General features: G+C 43.9%; 1 protein-coding gene across 4 annotated transcripts; it reads right to left on the bottom strand.

The window, feature by feature from the left end:
• On the bottom strand, nt 2,047-15,794 carry ARL9 (ADP ribosylation factor like GTPase 9). 4 transcript variants are annotated; one of them, XM_021101374.1, is made up of 5 exons: nt 14,832-14,944; nt 13,815-13,917; nt 11,260-11,422; nt 8,301-8,476; nt 2,047-2,957 (listed from the first exon to the last, which is right to left on the bottom strand). In XM_021101374.1, the coding sequence occupies exons 3-5, from the start codon at nt 11,273-11,275 to the stop codon at nt 2,778-2,780; spliced, it is 372 nt and encodes a 123-aa protein (XP_020957033.1). In that variant the 5' UTR covers nt 11,276-11,422; nt 13,815-13,917; nt 14,832-14,944; the 3' UTR covers nt 2,047-2,777. The 4 variants fall into 4 exon arrangements, with proteins under 4 accessions (XP_020957033.1, XP_003356986.1, XP_003129075.5 ...); XM_003356938.4 differs by lacking the exons at nt 13,815-13,917; nt 14,832-14,944 and adding an exon at nt 15,382-15,794; XM_003129027.5 differs by lacking the exon at nt 13,815-13,917 and having other exon boundaries at nt 14,832-15,180.

The raw sequence follows: 16,033 nt of genomic DNA, 5'->3' as shown, positions 1-16,033 counted from the left end.
TTTGCTATTTCTTTGGGCTGCTCCCGCGGCATATGGAGGTTCCCAGGCTAGGGGTTGAATCGGAGCTGTAGCCACCAGCCTACGCCAGAGCCACAGCAACGCGGGATCCAAGCCGCGTCTGCAACCTACACCACAGCTCACGGCAACGCCAGATCGTTAACCCACTGAGCAGGGGCAGGGACCGAACCCTCGACCTCATGGTTCCTAGTCGGATTCGTTAACCACTGCGCCACGACGGGAACTCCCGCTGGATCTTTTTTTAAATTCACTTTGATAACCTGTTTTTTTTGTTTTTGTCTTTTCTGGGGCCACACCCTAGGCATATGGAGTTCCCAGGCTAAGGGTCTAATCGGAGCTGTAGCTGCTGGCCTACAGCATAGCCACAGCAACATGGGATCCAAGCTGCATCTGCGACCTACACCACAGCTCACCGCAATGCCGGATCCTTAACCCACTGAGCAAAGCCAGGGATGGAACCTGCAACCTCATGGTTCCTAGTTGGATTCGTTAACCACTGAGCCAAGATGCGAACTCCCAATAATCTCTGTCTTTTCATTGGTGCACTCAGACCTTTAAAATTGTTATTATTTAGTTGGATTAATAGCTACCATGTTTGTTACTGTCTTCTATTTGTTGTTCTTATTCTTTTTTTTTTTTTTTTTTTTGGTCTTCCACTCTTTTTCTACCTTTTGTGGTTTTCTTTGAACATTTTACTTCATTTCATTTTCTCTCCCTTCTTGGTATATCAGTTATAACTTCTTTTATTGTTTTAAGTGGTTGTCCTGGAGTTTGCAATTTATGTTAACAACAAATCCAAGTCTACTTTCAAACAACAAACACTACACAACTTCAGGGGCAATGTGAAACCTGACAGGAACATAATAATCCTAATTCCCTCATCTGATCCCTTGTATCATTGCTGTCATATCATTTATACATACACATGATCATATGGTCAAATATAGTGTTGCAATTAATATTCTGAACAAGCCGTAATCTGTTAGATCAGTAAGAAAAATCCTTCACTTACTTCTTTTCCAGTGTTTTTCCTTTCTTTATGTAGAGCCAAATTTCTGACCTATATCATTTTCCTTCTTTCTAAAGAACTTTTTAACATTTCTTGTAAAGCAGAAGCACTAGCAACAAATTCCCTCAGTTTCGTTTGTCTAAGTAACTCTTTCTCCTTCACTTTTTTTTCCATCTTTTTTTGGAGCCACACATACATGTGGAAGTTCCCAGGCCAGGGATCAAAACTGAGCCACAGCAGCAGCCCGAGCTGCTGTAGTAACACCACCAGATCCTTAGCCTGCTGTGCTCCAAGGAAACTCCCTCTTCACTGTGAAGGGTTTCACAGGGTACAGCAGCCTAGGCTGAGGCCTTTTCCTCTTGATACTACAAACATTTTACTCCACTCTCTTCTTGCTTACATGGTTTCTGAGAAGTCTAATGTAATTCTTATCTTTGATTCTTGATAGATAGGGTGTTTTTTTCCTCTACTTCCTTTCTGGATTTTTCTTCATCTTTGATTTTCTGCAGCTTATCTATATAAAAAAGCAAAATATCAAGCATTTAAAAAACATATCCGGAGTTCTCATCGTGGTGCAGTGGCTAACGAATCCAGCTAGGAACCATGAGGTTTCAGGTTCAATCCCTGGCCTTGCTCAGTGGGCTGAGGATCCAGCGTTGCCGTGAGCTGTGGTGTAGGTTGCAGACACGGCTCGGATCTGGCATTGCCGTGGCTCTGGTGTAGGCCGGGGGCTACAGCTCCAATTAGACCTCTAGCCTGGTAACCTCCATATGCTGCGGGAGCAGCTCAAGAAAAGGCAAAAAGACAAACAAAACAAAACAAAACAAAAAGCAAATATATCCCCACACTATCCTTCACTTAGTGCAACAGTGTCTTTAAAAGAAGACTTTCTAAATTTTCTGACTGCTGTTAAACTCTCTTCCGTGTGGTTTGATGGTACTTACTTTCTCAGGGCCCTGGCCTGATATATCTTTGCCTACATTGTTAGATGGACACACTGAAAGGAAAAACACTTGGACTTTCACTTTAAAAAACTTTATTAAAATATTATAATGGAAATCTCATTTCACTGAGAAACTACAAATGAGATGATTACTTGCTAAAGTTCTTCTTCTTTTTTTTTTTTTTTTTTTTTTTTTTTTTTTTTTTTTTTGGTCTTTTGTCTTTTCAGGGCTGCACCTGAAGCATATGGAAATTCCCAGGCTAAGGTCAAAACAGCTGCAGCTGTCGGCCTACACCACAGCCATGCAGGATCTGAGCCGCGTCTGCCGCTTACACCACAGCTCACAGCAACACTGGATCCTTAACCCACTAATGGAGGCCAGAGATCGAACATGCATCCTCATGGATCCAAGTTGGGTTCCTTAACCACTGAGCCATGAAGGGAATTCTGCAAATGTTCACTTTATCCTGTTGATTAAAAATCCACATCTCTCCAAGTACCTTGTTTTGTTTTTATTTGGGGGGGGTTACTCCCGCTGGGCCAGGGATCCAACACAAGCCACAACAGTGACGACACCGAATCCTTAACTGCTAGGCCGCCAGGGAACACATTGTTTTGCCGATATTTTTAAAGTTCAAAATCTAAATAAAGAGGTGCTCCTGATCAATTAACTTTATATAAATGTACATTGCTATGCGCGGAGAAAACAGGAAATGGCTTGTTTTTTATTGGAAAGTGGAAACATCTGGCTTTCAGCCTGCCGCTTTCCATTCCGGTGAGGTGCACATGGCGAGCCTCGGGGGGCCATCACTGTGCATCCGCAGCCAGCTGTGCGATCAGGTCCCTGGCATCCTGCATGACCCAAGGGATCTCTGAGCCGTCCTCAGTTACCTGGGTTCCAAACAGGAACATCTTCCTATCGTTGCCCACCTCAGACAATGCCAAAGCCTCATGGATGTCTGCAATGGGGTAGGCTGATTCCAGATCCTTCCCCAAGAATGGAAAAAGAATTGAGAAAAAATTGGTTATTTTACAATCTTTCTGCATAGATACATTTATCGCTCTTGTCTATTGCTCTCAATGACCCCACCTCCATTTTAATATGGAGGCTACTGGAATCCCATTATTATGATCCTAATGGTTGTTTGAATATAAAGATTTTTATCAGAATTATACTACCACTTACGAGTTATCATCAAAAAAGCATTTTCTGGAATGGTGTTAAGCCAATATAATAACTTAATCAATTTCCTAAACAGTCCAGTCAATTTGCTTTTGATATTTTTTTCTAATTTTTTTTATTATAGCTGATTTACAATGTTCTGTCTGCTTCTAATTTTGTTTTCTCACTTTTGTCTTTATTTTCCCAAGATTATTTTTAATGTGTCTTTAACAACAGAAATTTGATTCAATAATCTTTTTTTATTCACATCATATTTTATTGATTCTAACATTTTCCAAATGGGAAGTTTTTTTTTTGTTTGTTTGTTTGTTTGTTTGCAATCATTATTTCTACCAAACAAAAAAATCTGGATCAAATCTAGGGGGAGAGCAAGAGAAAGAGAAGGGATCAAGAAGGGATTAGAAAAGGAGCAGCGGGTGAAGCAGGCCGAGAAGGGAAGGACAGGTGGAGAGAAAGAGGACAAGACGGAGAAGAAGGGAAGACTTAACGGGGGAGACCCAGGAGGAGAGGCAGAGAGAGGAGAAGTTAAAATGAGGGGGACTTCCTATCGTGGCTCAGTGGCAACCAACACAACTAGGATCCATGAGGACACAGGCTTGATCCCTGGCCTTGCTCAGTGGGTTAAGGATCTGGCGTTGCCATGAGCTGTGGTGTAGGTCGCAGATGTGGCTCGGATCCTGCATTGCTGTGGCTGTAGTGTAGGCTGGCAGCTACAGCTCCGATTAGACCCCTAGCCTGGGAACCTCCATATGCCCAGAGTGTGGCTGTAAAAAGAAAAAAAAATTATATAGTAACTTGAACCAATGAATCATCTAAAAAGCACAGATTACTCTGGCCAAGGAGTATCAACCAAGATGCACTAAACTTAAACTAGAATATCCAAACCTTTCATTATTGGTTTTTTTTTTTTTGTCTTTTTGCTATTTCTTGGGCCGCCCCTGCGGCATATGGAGGTTCCCAGGCTAGGGGTCGAATCGAGCCATAGCCACCAGCCTACGCCAGAGCCACAGCACCTCGGGATCCGAACCACGTCTGCAACCTACACCATAGCTCACGGCAACACCGGATCGTTAACCCACTGAGCAAGGGCAGGGACCGAACCCGCAACCTCATGGTTCCTAGTCGGATTCGTTAACCACTGTGCCACGACGGGAACAACCCAAACCTTTCATTATTAAACCCCAATAAAAGTTGCACATTTGACACCAAATGGCTCTGGTTATTCAATGTGATGAAGAGATATAAACCACCAAGGAAGTATTGATAAATTTGACTACTAAAAATGAAAACCTATGTATAAAAAAGGGAACAATGAACAAAGTAAAATGACAAGACAATATCGACATCAAGCTGGAGAAGACATCTGTAATGTATATAACAGACAAAGGACTATTTTTCTAAGACTCCTATAACTCAAATGAGAAAAGATAAACACCCTAATAGGAATTTGACAAAAGACAATAAAAGACAATTTACAGATGTGGAAATTCGTTCCAAAGAATTAAACTAATGTGAAACTAAGAACCCGTGACCATCTGCAAAAACATTCAAGCTTACTAGTCATTAAGGAAATGCAAATCAGAATAATGAGATACTATTTCATCCTCATGAGACCAAGGATTGACAAGGATGTGAGCTATAAAACCTGCCATATATTGCTGGTAGAAAGAATAAATTAGTATGGTATTTTTGGAAAAGCAACTTGGTAATATGTAGTAAAACTAAATATGTACACATGTGAAACCCAACAACACCTCATGCACTAGACAAACACTGGTACATACCTATGAGGAAATACACACATGAAGGCTCCCTGTGGCACTCTTCATAAGAATAAAAACTGAACATTACCCAACTGCTCAGCCAGGAAATGGTAAAGTTGTGGTACATACATGCAGTGGACTACCAAGCAGCTCACATATATGTACCATGATCTTCTATATCTTTATATTTTGTGGTACTTAAGATGCTCACTTTAAAAATCTCTAGCCTGGGAGTTGCTGTCGTGGCTCAGCAGTTATCAAACCTGATGAGCATGCATGAGGATGCAGGTTTGATCCCTGGTCTTGCTCAGTGGGTTAAGGATCCAGTGTTGCCGTGAGCTGTGGTGTAGGTTGCAGACACGTCTCAGATCCTGTGTTGCTGTGGCTGTGGTGTAGGCTGGCAGCTGTAGCTCTGATTGGACCTCTAGCCTGGGAACCTCCATATGCTACGGGTGCAGCCCTAAAAAGACAACTAGACAAAAAAATAAATAAAAATCTCTAGCCTGGAGTTCCCGCTGTGGCATAGCAGGTTAAGGATCCAGCGCTGTTTCTGTGGCAGCCTGGGTTTGATGCCCAGCCCAGTGCAGTGGGTTAAGGATCTGGCATCACTGCAGCTGTAGCATTGGTTGTAGCTGTGGCTCTGATTCGATCCCTGGCCCAGAAACTTCCATATGCCACTGGTGCAGCCATAAAAATTAAAAAAAAAAAAATCTAGCATCTATGCTGGACTTTAACATAGGATCTTACTTTTAGGTCATCATTGTAATTACTTAGTTTACATCCATAAACGTTCACCCACAGAAGCAGTGGGAGAAATCGTAGAAACTGAGCTCTCTGATGACTGGCAACCCTGGCAACTGAGAGAGGAGTTGACAGGATGGCTTAGCTCAGCGCTCCTGCAAATCTGGTTTGCAGTCAAGGGAATATACTGAATTAAAGCAACTCATGAATTTTTTATCTCCTAGTGCATATGAAAGCTATACTTATAATCCTATAGACTACTAAGTGTGCAATGGCTTTGTGTCTAAAAAATGTACATACCTTAATTTTAAAAGAACTTACTGCTAAAAAATGCACACCGTCATCTGAGCCTTCAGCAAGCCACAATCCTTCAATCAAGCCACATTTGAAAACAAATGGAACATCAAAGATCACTGATCACAGACCATCATAACAAATATGGTGATAATTTTAAAAGTTTGTAATATTACAGAAGTTACCAAAATGTGACACAGAGACATGAAGCGAGCAAAGGCTGCTGGGAAAATGGTGCCTGTGCATCTGCTCCAGGGAGGACTCCCACACACGTTCAATTGGTAAAAAAAAAACACAGCACCTGCAAAGCCCAATAAAGTGAAGTGCAATAAAATGAAGTATGTGGTCACAATGCTAGAGATGTTTGATGTTTTTTTTATTGTGATAAAATACACACAGCACAATTTGCCATATTCAGCATCGGTAAGTGTACAGTTAGGTGCATTCACGCTGTTTTATAACCATCCATTTCTAGAGGCTTTGCAAAATAGAGACTCTGTACCATTAGACAATCATTCTCCGTTTCTCCCTCCCCTGGCTCCTGGCAACCACTATTCTACTTTCTGTCTCTATGACTGACTCCTAGAGGCACCTCATAAAAGTAGAATCATACAGTATTTGTCCTTTTGTGGCTGGCTTATTTCACTTAGCATAATGCCCTCAAAATTCATCCATGTTGTTTCATATGTCAGAATTTCCTTCTTCTTTAAGGCTGTATAATATCCCATTGTATGTTTATACCACATTTTGTTTATTCATTCATCTGTGGATGGATGCTTGGGTTGCTTCTATGTTTTGGTGACTGTAAATAATTCTGCTGTGAACATGGGTGTACAAATATCTGCTAAGAGTTTCTGCTTTCAGTTCTATTGTTTATATACCCAGAAGTGGAATTGCTGGACCATATGAAAATTCTTTTTTTGGCCACGCCTGCGGCATATGGAAGTTCCCAGGCCAGGGATCAAATTCGTGCCACAGCTCTAACCACACCCATCACACTGACAATGCCATATTTTTAACCTGCTGAGCCAAGAGGGAACTCCTGAAAATTCTATTTTTAGTTCTTTAAGAAACTGCCACACTGTTTTTCATAGTGGCTGCACCATCCCCACCAACCCCACAGTAGATGGGTTCCAATTTCTTCATGGCTGTTTAGTTTTTTTAACACATGTCTGTGAAATAAAGTCAGGTCAGGTTGACTGATCTAAAATTACTTTGCGGAGTTCCTGTCATGGCTCAGTGGTTAACGAATCCAACTAGGAACCATGAGGTTGTGGGTTCAACCCCTGGACTTGCTCTGTGGGTTAAGGATCCGATGTTGCCATGAGCTGTGGTATAGGTCGCAGACGTGGCTCAGATTCCGAGTTGCTGTAGGCCAGCGGCTACAGCTCTGATTAGACCCCTAGCCTGGGAACCTCCATATGCCATGGGTGTGGCCCTAGAAAAGACAAAAATAAATAAATAAAATAAAATAAAATTACTTTGCCATATATAGTAGACACTCAAATATTTTGTTGAAACCAATTCAACAGTCAGTAAATGTTTACTGAACTCAACACACCTCTGTTGAATTCATACTACATACAACGCAGTACAGTAGGTTTTACAAGGGACACAGAGGTGAATGGCAGTCTTTGTTCTCAAAGAGTTTACAGCTGTCCCTTGATATCTGAGGGGGGCTGGTTGCAAGACACCAGCAGAAATTGAAATCTGAGCATGCTCAAGTCCCTCACAGAAACTGGCCCAGTATTTGCATGTAGCCTAGACACATCCTCCTGTATACTTTTGTTGTTGTCTTTTTAGGGCCACACTTGCAGCACATGGAAGTTTTTGGTCTAGGGGTCAAATTGGAGATACAGCTGCCAGCCTACACCACAGCCGCAGCCAAGCCAGATCTGAGCCTTGTCTGTGACCTACACCACAGCTCATAGCAACACTGGATCCTTAACCCACTGATGTAAGGCCCAGGATTGAACCTGCGTCCTCATGGATACTGGTCAGATTCATTTCCGCTGCACCATGGTGGAAACTCCTTCCTCTTGTATACTTTAAATAATCTCTGGATTACTCATCATACACTAACACAATGTAAATGTGATGTAAATAGTTGCCTGTATGTGGCAAATACAAGTTTTGCTTTCTGGAACTTTCTGGAATTCTTCTTTTCCAGATCCACGGTTGGTTGACTCCTTAGCTATAGAGGGCTGGCTGTATAATCCATTCGATCTAACAGTATAAACTGAACACCCAGCATATTGTACAGTATCCAGCTATTAAAAGTAGACATTTCTATTCCTTGCATTAAGGGGAAAAGTACTGAGTACGACTGCTATTTGCACAGATTTTTACCTGCTTGTTTGCAAACACAACCAGAGGAAGGACTGGGTTGGTTCCAATTAGTCGATGAAGGTGTTTCTTGGCTTCAGGTAACCTGCCATGGTCTGCCGAGTCCACCACGAAGATGAGCAGCAGTCCCCTGGACAGGTACTTCTCCCAGTAGGAACGGTATGGTTCGCTGCCGCCAACTGCACAGAACAAGGAGAGACACACAGCTCCAGAAATGTCCCCTGAGGGGCGGGAAGGGCACTTTCTCATCATTTCGGACCGCTGGCAAAAGAGCCCTGGGAGACTGCATTCAGTTCTGAGAACCACTGAGAGGTGTTATCAGGGAACACTTACCCTCCACAACGCGTTCATCCCTCTAGAGCACAAAAACCCAGTGTCAGGGCCCTCCGTCCACCCTCTGTGCACACTATAGTGGACCTGGTTCTGTCAGCCACAGCAGCCACTGTGGCCCATGTGTGTCTCTCAGGCACAGCTCAGCCAGCAGGGGTAGGCTGATAATTACTTCCAGGTGGTGGGTTAAAATACGTTACTCTAAAGTGAGTTTTATTTTATGTATTTATTTTATGGCCGCACACGAGGCATATGGAAGTTCCCAGGCCAGGGACTGAATTTGCAGCGGCAGCCATGCAGGATCCTTTGACTCACTGCACTGGGCTGGGGCTGGAACCCATGCCTCCGCAGTGACCCGAGCCGTTGCAGTTAGATTCTTAGCCCACTGTGCCATAGTGGGAGCTCCTAAAGTGGCTTTAAATGGACTAATTTAAATTTCACTGGCTAGCCTCAGCTGCATAACTTTTTTCCTTTGTCAAAATCCCAGAGCTAATTTCCCTCTTAACCTTGCACTAAGAGTTAATATGGCCCTGTGGGCATTCAGGAATACCTGCCTTAAAAAAAAGTGCCTCAGGGTTATTTCATTCTGCTGATTCTTCCCAGAAGAAACTTTTTGGAATGCTAATAATACATACACACTGAATTCAGTTTATAACTTTTCTCCTAGGATAGATGTGGACAATCTATGGCATACAGAAGCTCCTGGGCCAGGGACGGAACTGGCACCACACCAGTGACCAGAGCCACAGCAGTAGCAATGCCAGATCCTTAACTACTAGGCTACCAGAGAACTCTCATCACTGCCTATTTTTGTACAGCCCATGAATAAAGAATGGATTTTACATTTTTAGATGTTTTGGGGAAGAAAAGAATAACATTTCACTGCACATAAACATTATATTACATTTGGATTTCGATACAAAGCTTTACAGACATGCAGATTTGTTCACACATGGTCTCTGGCTGCTTTCAGAACAGACGGCAGGGTTGAGCAGCTGCAGAGACTGCATGGCCCACAAAGCCTATATCATTTACTCTCAGAGCCTTCGCAGAGCGTGTGCAGACCTGTTTGAGGGACTTAACAAAAACGTTTAAAAAACGAATAAGGAAGAGTCTTTGTCTTTCCTTTGTTTTCCTTCATACAGAGCCAGGCTAGTCACTCTTTCAAGTGTTTCGTGTTTTTAACTTTTTTAGAAGAATGCGTGTAGTCTGAATAATTCACATGGATTAAGATTTGTAGTTTAAATACGAATGAACATTTGGGTAGTTCCCCACTTTTTGGACATTTCATCAAGACAGGGATTATTATCACTTAGTAATTAACTTCTAAGAGCCTGTGGTCAGAGAACATGGTTTGTACGATGCCTTGTCTTATGTTGTTTTGTGTGGCCCAGGAAATGGTTGATTTGGTAACTGTTCTGTTTGAGAATGTGCATTTTAACTTTTGGATGTGGCTAAAATTGCCTAGTGGGACAGTTTTATATTTTTCTTAGATCAAATTTGTTGACTGTGTTCAAATTTTATATATCTCTACAGATTTTTTTCTCCTTGGTCCTATTACTAACTGACAAAAACATGCCGAAACCCTTCACTCCAGTGACAGAGTGGTCCTTTCCTCCCCCTAATTGAAATCTTCCTTTCTTTTTTCTTCCTCTCTTCCTTTCTTTTTCCCCTTCCCTTTCCTTCCCTTTTTTCTTTTCACATTTTATATTTTGAGACTATTTTCTTGGCCATCTATGTCATTTAAAATATTTCTTCCATAGCTTCTGGGCAAACTGAAGCCTCTGTTCCTAATAATGCTTTTATCTTCAAGATCTACCCACAGGTTTACCAATTTCTCTGCCCACTATTTTCTTCTCACACTTGGACGAAAGCAAAAATTCACAGATTTACTTGAGGGCTGGAGGTGGGGGTACAAAGAGGGTATGGAAACTCCAAGTATTCTGGCTTGAGCACGTGGACAGGTGATGAGTGCTTTCCTAACTCGTGGATCACAGAGAAGGAACAGATAAGGAGATACAGCAAACATTCTGTTTTGACAAGGTCAGGTTTGCGAGGAGGGCAATGCAGCAGCCAGGTAGAGACATCAGGTGACGTGGATATGTGTGGCTGGTGAACTTAGGAGTCGTGAACATGTAGATAGTACTTAATGTCAAGAGGATGGATGAAATCATCCTAAGAAAGAGTCTGAAGACAAGAGGCTCTGATGCAACTTTGGGGAACAGTAGTATTTTGAGAGGTGGGACTACAGAATGACTATGGGGTAGGGCTTCTGGGTTGCTGTCTGGTTACAAGATGTTTGGGGCCATCGGTATGTGCATCACTGAGGAGGACACACACTGTGTTTACCTGGGCTGCATGTTTACTGGGGGAGCAGGAGGGAGGCTGTTATTAGGACGAGGTGCTGAAGCCTTCTCCTCCCCTCCACCTGATCCCTGCCACTGCAAAAAGGAGAAAACAGAAAGAGCAGAAAGGGACCCCTCCACACAGCACCCTCAGTCTACGAGAGTCTACCCAGGGTTTCATTTCACAGGCACTCACTGTTGGTGGCACTACACCTGGCTGAAAGCATGACAATCATGTGGTTATAGGCTCTTGGCTGTACCCAGAACTACTCAGAAAGCAAGCTTACTCTCCAGGAATTCCATCTGGCTGTCTTCAGTGTGGATGCACACTGCATTGAGACCTCGGGTGGGTGCCACGCTGTGCTGGACTCTGTTTAAGGCTAGAGAGTGGAGAACACTGGTCTTGCCTGCTCCATCCAGGCCCAACACGAGGATCTGCTTACTCTTCTCCTGAGAAGCAAAAGAGAAGTCCATAAAGCTCTGCTCGTAAGGCCTTGTCTTTCTGGCTTCCAGCAGCGTGCCTGCCAATAATATTGGTGGAATTGTAAACCAGAACCAAACTTCACAAAAAAGTTAACAAGTCTAGAACAAACTGTACCAGTCACTTTGTATTTTATAATCAGCCTTCAGTTATGCAATCTTAATTGCAAATCCCCTCTCCATCCTGCAACCCTGGTCAATTTATCAAATAAGTGCTTGTGTAAATAATACGTATATGTATATATATTTCAGGATTTATGGAAGGGACCATATTTGCAGGGCCAATTTTCAACCACACTGGCTTCCTGAGTTCATGTCCATTGGCAACCACACCAGAATTCAATTTGTTGTTTGGGGTCCTGGGACCTTCATGGCCCATGTATTGACTCTGCCATTCAGCATGTATGCATCCAAGGTGTCACATTATGCATCTGTCTTGTCTTTCCAGTTGGAACACTAGATTTAAAGCTCTTAGACCAAGGTTACCCTTGTATACTTTCCAATATAAATATCATGATTAAATGAAAGGTGAAGATTATAGAAATTGTTAAACTGGTTCCAATCATAAACACGTATTTTTAAATCTGATTCTACAGTCGCACCAAAAAGAATAAAATACCTAGGAATAAACCTACCTAAAGAGACATGACCTAAAGTCTGAAAACTGTAAGAAGCTGATGAAAGAAATCAAAGATGACACAAACAGATGGAAAGATATACACTGCTCTTGGTTGGAAAAATCAATATTGTCAAAATGACTATACTTCCCAAGGCAATCTACAGACTCAATGCAATCCCTATCAAACTACCGAGGACAGTCTTCACAGAACTAGAACAGAATATTTCAAAATTTGTATGGAAACACAAGAGACCCCAAATAGCCAAAGCAATATTGAAGAAGAAAAATGAAAATGGAGGAATCAAGCTTCCTGACTTTAGACAACACTGCAAAGCTACAGTCATCAAAACAGTATGGTAGTGGCACAAAAACAGAAATATAGGCCAATGGAACAGGATAGAAAGCCCAGAATTAAACCCCAGCACCTATGGTCAACCAATCTATGACAAAGGAAGAAAGAACATACAGTGGAGGAAAATAGTCTCTTCAATAAGTGGTGCTGGAAAACTGGACAGCCACATTTAAAAGAAAGAAATTAGAACACTCTCTAGCACCATACACAAAAAGAAACTCAAAATGGATTAAAGACCTGAATATAAGGCCAGATACTATAAAACTCCTAGAAGAAAACATAGGCAGGACACTCTGACATAAATCACAGCAATATCTTGTCTGATCCATCTCCTAGAATAATGACAATAAAGACACAAATAAACCAATGGGACCTAATTAAACTCAAAAACATGGGCACAGCAAAGGAAACATTTAAAAAAACGAAAAGACAGGAGACTCCATCATGGCTCAGAAGAAACGAATCTAACTATCATCCACAAGGACACAGGCTCGATCCCTGGCCTTGCTCAGTGCGTTAAGGATCTGGCATTGCCGTGAGCTTCGGTGTGGGTCACAGATAAGGCCCCGATCTGGCATTGCTGTGGCTGTGGTGTAGGCTGGCAGCTGCAGCTCCAATTAGACCCCTAGCCTGGGAACCTCCATATGCCACAGGTGCGGCCCTAAAAAGCAAACATCTCATCATCATCTTATATACTTCTGCTTAAACACTAAATGCTGACATTAGACTGAGACTAGATGTCTGGTTTAAAAGAAAAAAAGTGATCCTAAACAGCACTAGAATGTCTATCCCACTTTCCGCCTCCTTTTTTTTTTTAATACATAAGATCTACGTGAAAATCAGATTTTCAAGGTCTAGTCTCAAGAGATCTTGTGTACAGAGGATGATTTATGAATCTTGTCTGGTGAATAACAGCACTTTTTAAAGTACATGTTTGTTTTTGGAGTGAATTCTTGGTGGCTCTTAAAGCAAATATATTTCCACAGAGGCTCCCTACTGCCATCTGCTTCCTCTCCATCCCTGCACCTGCACACAATGTCACCCTGGGAGAGCAGCCATGAGGAAGAGGGACTTCACTGGACGGTTTTCAATGGCTTGCTTTAGAGCAACGGTGCCACCAAGAAATGGTGCAGGATGTGGCCTGTCCCCCTCATGATCTCCACCAGCGCCCCACTCAGACTACCCCACATATTTCATCAGTTCCAAGATGTTCCCCCCCACCCCTGCACATTTTAACATCTCTGAAATGAGGATTTTATAATCCACAGTGTTTCATATTCTTGTTGGCAGCATGTTTCTCCAGTACCTAAAATAATGGCATCTTAGGTCCCAAGAAATATTGTGAATAAAACAGCTCCCTCCTCCCTTTTGAATCACACTGCTTCTCCTACCTGGAAATTTTCTACAGTCACTGATGCTTCACATTTTGCTTATTCTTTAGTCTAAAATGCAAGCTTCTTCATGTTCGTAATCTCTGAAGAAAAGCTGGGATTACTGCAAACTCAAACCAAGAGTTCAGGCATGAAATGTGACTCTCAAGATCACTGTTCCTTGTCAAAAGTTATTCCTTTACCCCATGTGAAGGTAATGTTGTCTGTTTTACCAGAGATAAAATCTGTTATTAATTCACACTGTTTAAAACCAGAAAGTAGCTCTGAGTTTAGGGACTCCAGGAGCACAGAGCCCACTAAACTGATCCAAATAAAGCCCGATTTTTCTTTCTCTTCCCCCTCAATTTTTAAATTGTTGTAAAATACACGTTACATAAAAGTTACCATCTTAACCATTTTTAAACATATGGTTCAGTGATATTACATCTATTCATAATCCTGTGCAACCACCACCACTATCCATCTCCATAACTCTTTTCATCTTAAAAAACTGAAACACCAACTCCCACCTTCCCTCCCCCAGACCCTGGCGCTCTCCATTCTACTCTCTGGCTATGACTGACCACGCTGGGTACGCATAGAAGTGGCATCACCTTTGCGAGGACAATGCCTTGTTTCTGAAATCTCTCAATTAAACCTTAGTGATTGTCCCTTCTGGAAGCTGGAGGTCTGAAAACAAGTGGTAACCGCAGTGCCCACACAAAAGGTCTAGAGAGCCCCCAGCAGCCCGCACAACTTTGGAACATGCGCCTTGCCACAAAGAACTCAGCAAAGACTGCGGCCGCCCCCCCGCCCCCCGGCCCCGTGAACTTCACCTAGGGGGCTTTTTCGCCCTAGACCCGGCCAGGGCGGAGACCCAGCGTCGGCTTTATGGAGAGAGCGGGCCAGGGGCCGGGAAGAATGGGCCAGCGACGGTCGTTCCCAGTCCGGCGCATCCCACTCCACCCGCCGCGCGGCCGCCTCTCACGTAACAGAGCCGCGCTCGGCCGACGCCGGACGCCGGCCCCGGCCTCTCACCGGCGGCTCCGGCGAGGGCCCTGTCGTCGAGCTGCTGTCCGCTTTCCCTTCTTTTTCCCTGGCTCGCTCCGGCTCTCCCTCGGTCTCCTCTGGCCTCCTGGCTGGCTCCTGGCCCTCCTCTTTCCCCCGGACGCCCTCCCTCTTCCCCGCCGTCTCCCGCGTCCGCCCTCCCGCCCGCGCCTTTCCCTTCTCTCCCCTCTTCCCGGTCCCCTTCTCCATCACCAGCGCCGGCCCCCCCTCTCCGCGCGCCGGCGCGCTGGAGCCGCGGGCCAGGGTCTGGCGGCGGGGCCTCTGCGGGGCGCCGGGAGCAGACGTAGGCCCCCGCGGCGAGCGCCGCCCCTTGGGCCCGGCGCTTTGCGCTCGCGCGCCGGGGCCTGCCCGCCGCAGACTCGCCGCACGCGGGCTGGAGCGGGGCCAGCGGGGTCTCGCCCAGCCCCGGGAATCCCGAGGCTCGCCGCCGCGGTGCCGGGGAGGGCGGCGAAGCTGCTCCCTGGGCTGAGAGGGATGTCTCCGAAAGGCCTTCCCCCGAGCCCGCCCCGGAGGACCCCACCTTCCTCGCGGGGCACCATGAGCCTGCAGTGATGCTGTCCGGACGCTTACAGGGAGAGAGGAATGAGAATGTCTCCCTTATAAATTGGCTGCACTTGGCTTAAAACAGAATTCTTTGGAGATTAGTCTGCAAGGATCAGGGCCACCAGTCATATCGCGTAATAAAGTAACAGTCTGGTCTGATCTACTGTGCAGCAACTCAAGTACCACGGGGCTCTTCAAAGGTGGTGTAAGGTCGGGTAAACAGTTTAGCAAGTATATGGATGGTTCTTTTTATTATTTTGTTAAATTGGACTCTTTAGTGTATTTCACAATCCGACAAAGTTAACGCAATAAACTGACTTTATCAGATCTACCTCTCAAACAGGTTTTTAAGGAATAAATGAATGGCAGGTTCCAGAAGACTTTTGAGTGATACAACAGTTTTTTAAGTAGTTTTTAAGGTTAGTGTTTTCCAAGGAGTCTTGAAAATGCTAAGCTTAGTAGCTTAAAAAATGTTTACTCCTCGATTTATTTACAAATATCAACATAATGAATTTTCAGTGCAAACTAGGTTCTCTCAATCTCACTAGTTTTACTGTTTTGCTGGGAGGGACAGGGGGACAATTTTAGCTACTCAGCTTAAAAAATTCTTGATATACTAACAGAAGTCC

The sequence above is a fragment of the Sus scrofa genome, chromosome 8 (assembly GCF_000003025.6).
Source record: "Sus scrofa isolate TJ Tabasco breed Duroc chromosome 8, Sscrofa11.1, whole genome shotgun sequence".
Classification (NCBI taxonomy): Eukaryota; Metazoa; Chordata; class Mammalia; order Artiodactyla; family Suidae; genus Sus; species Sus scrofa.
This window is presented reverse-complemented; position numbering and strand designations above follow the sequence as displayed.

Excerpts from the sequence above, each read along its gene's own strand:
- ARL9 (XM_003129027.5), bottom strand. The coding sequence starts at position 15,050 with ATGGAGAAGGGGACCGGGAAGAGGGGAGAGAAGGGAAAGGCGCGGGCG. Across the intron at positions 8,477-11,259 it reads CCAGATGGAATTCCTGGAGA|TTGGCGGCAGCGAACCATAC; the intron begins GTAAGCTTGCTT and ends TGTTCTGTGCAG. Across the intron at positions 2,958-8,300 it reads TTGTGTTTGCAAACAAGCAG|GATCTGGAATCAGCCTACCC; the intron begins GTAAAAATCTGT and ends TTCTTGGGGAAG.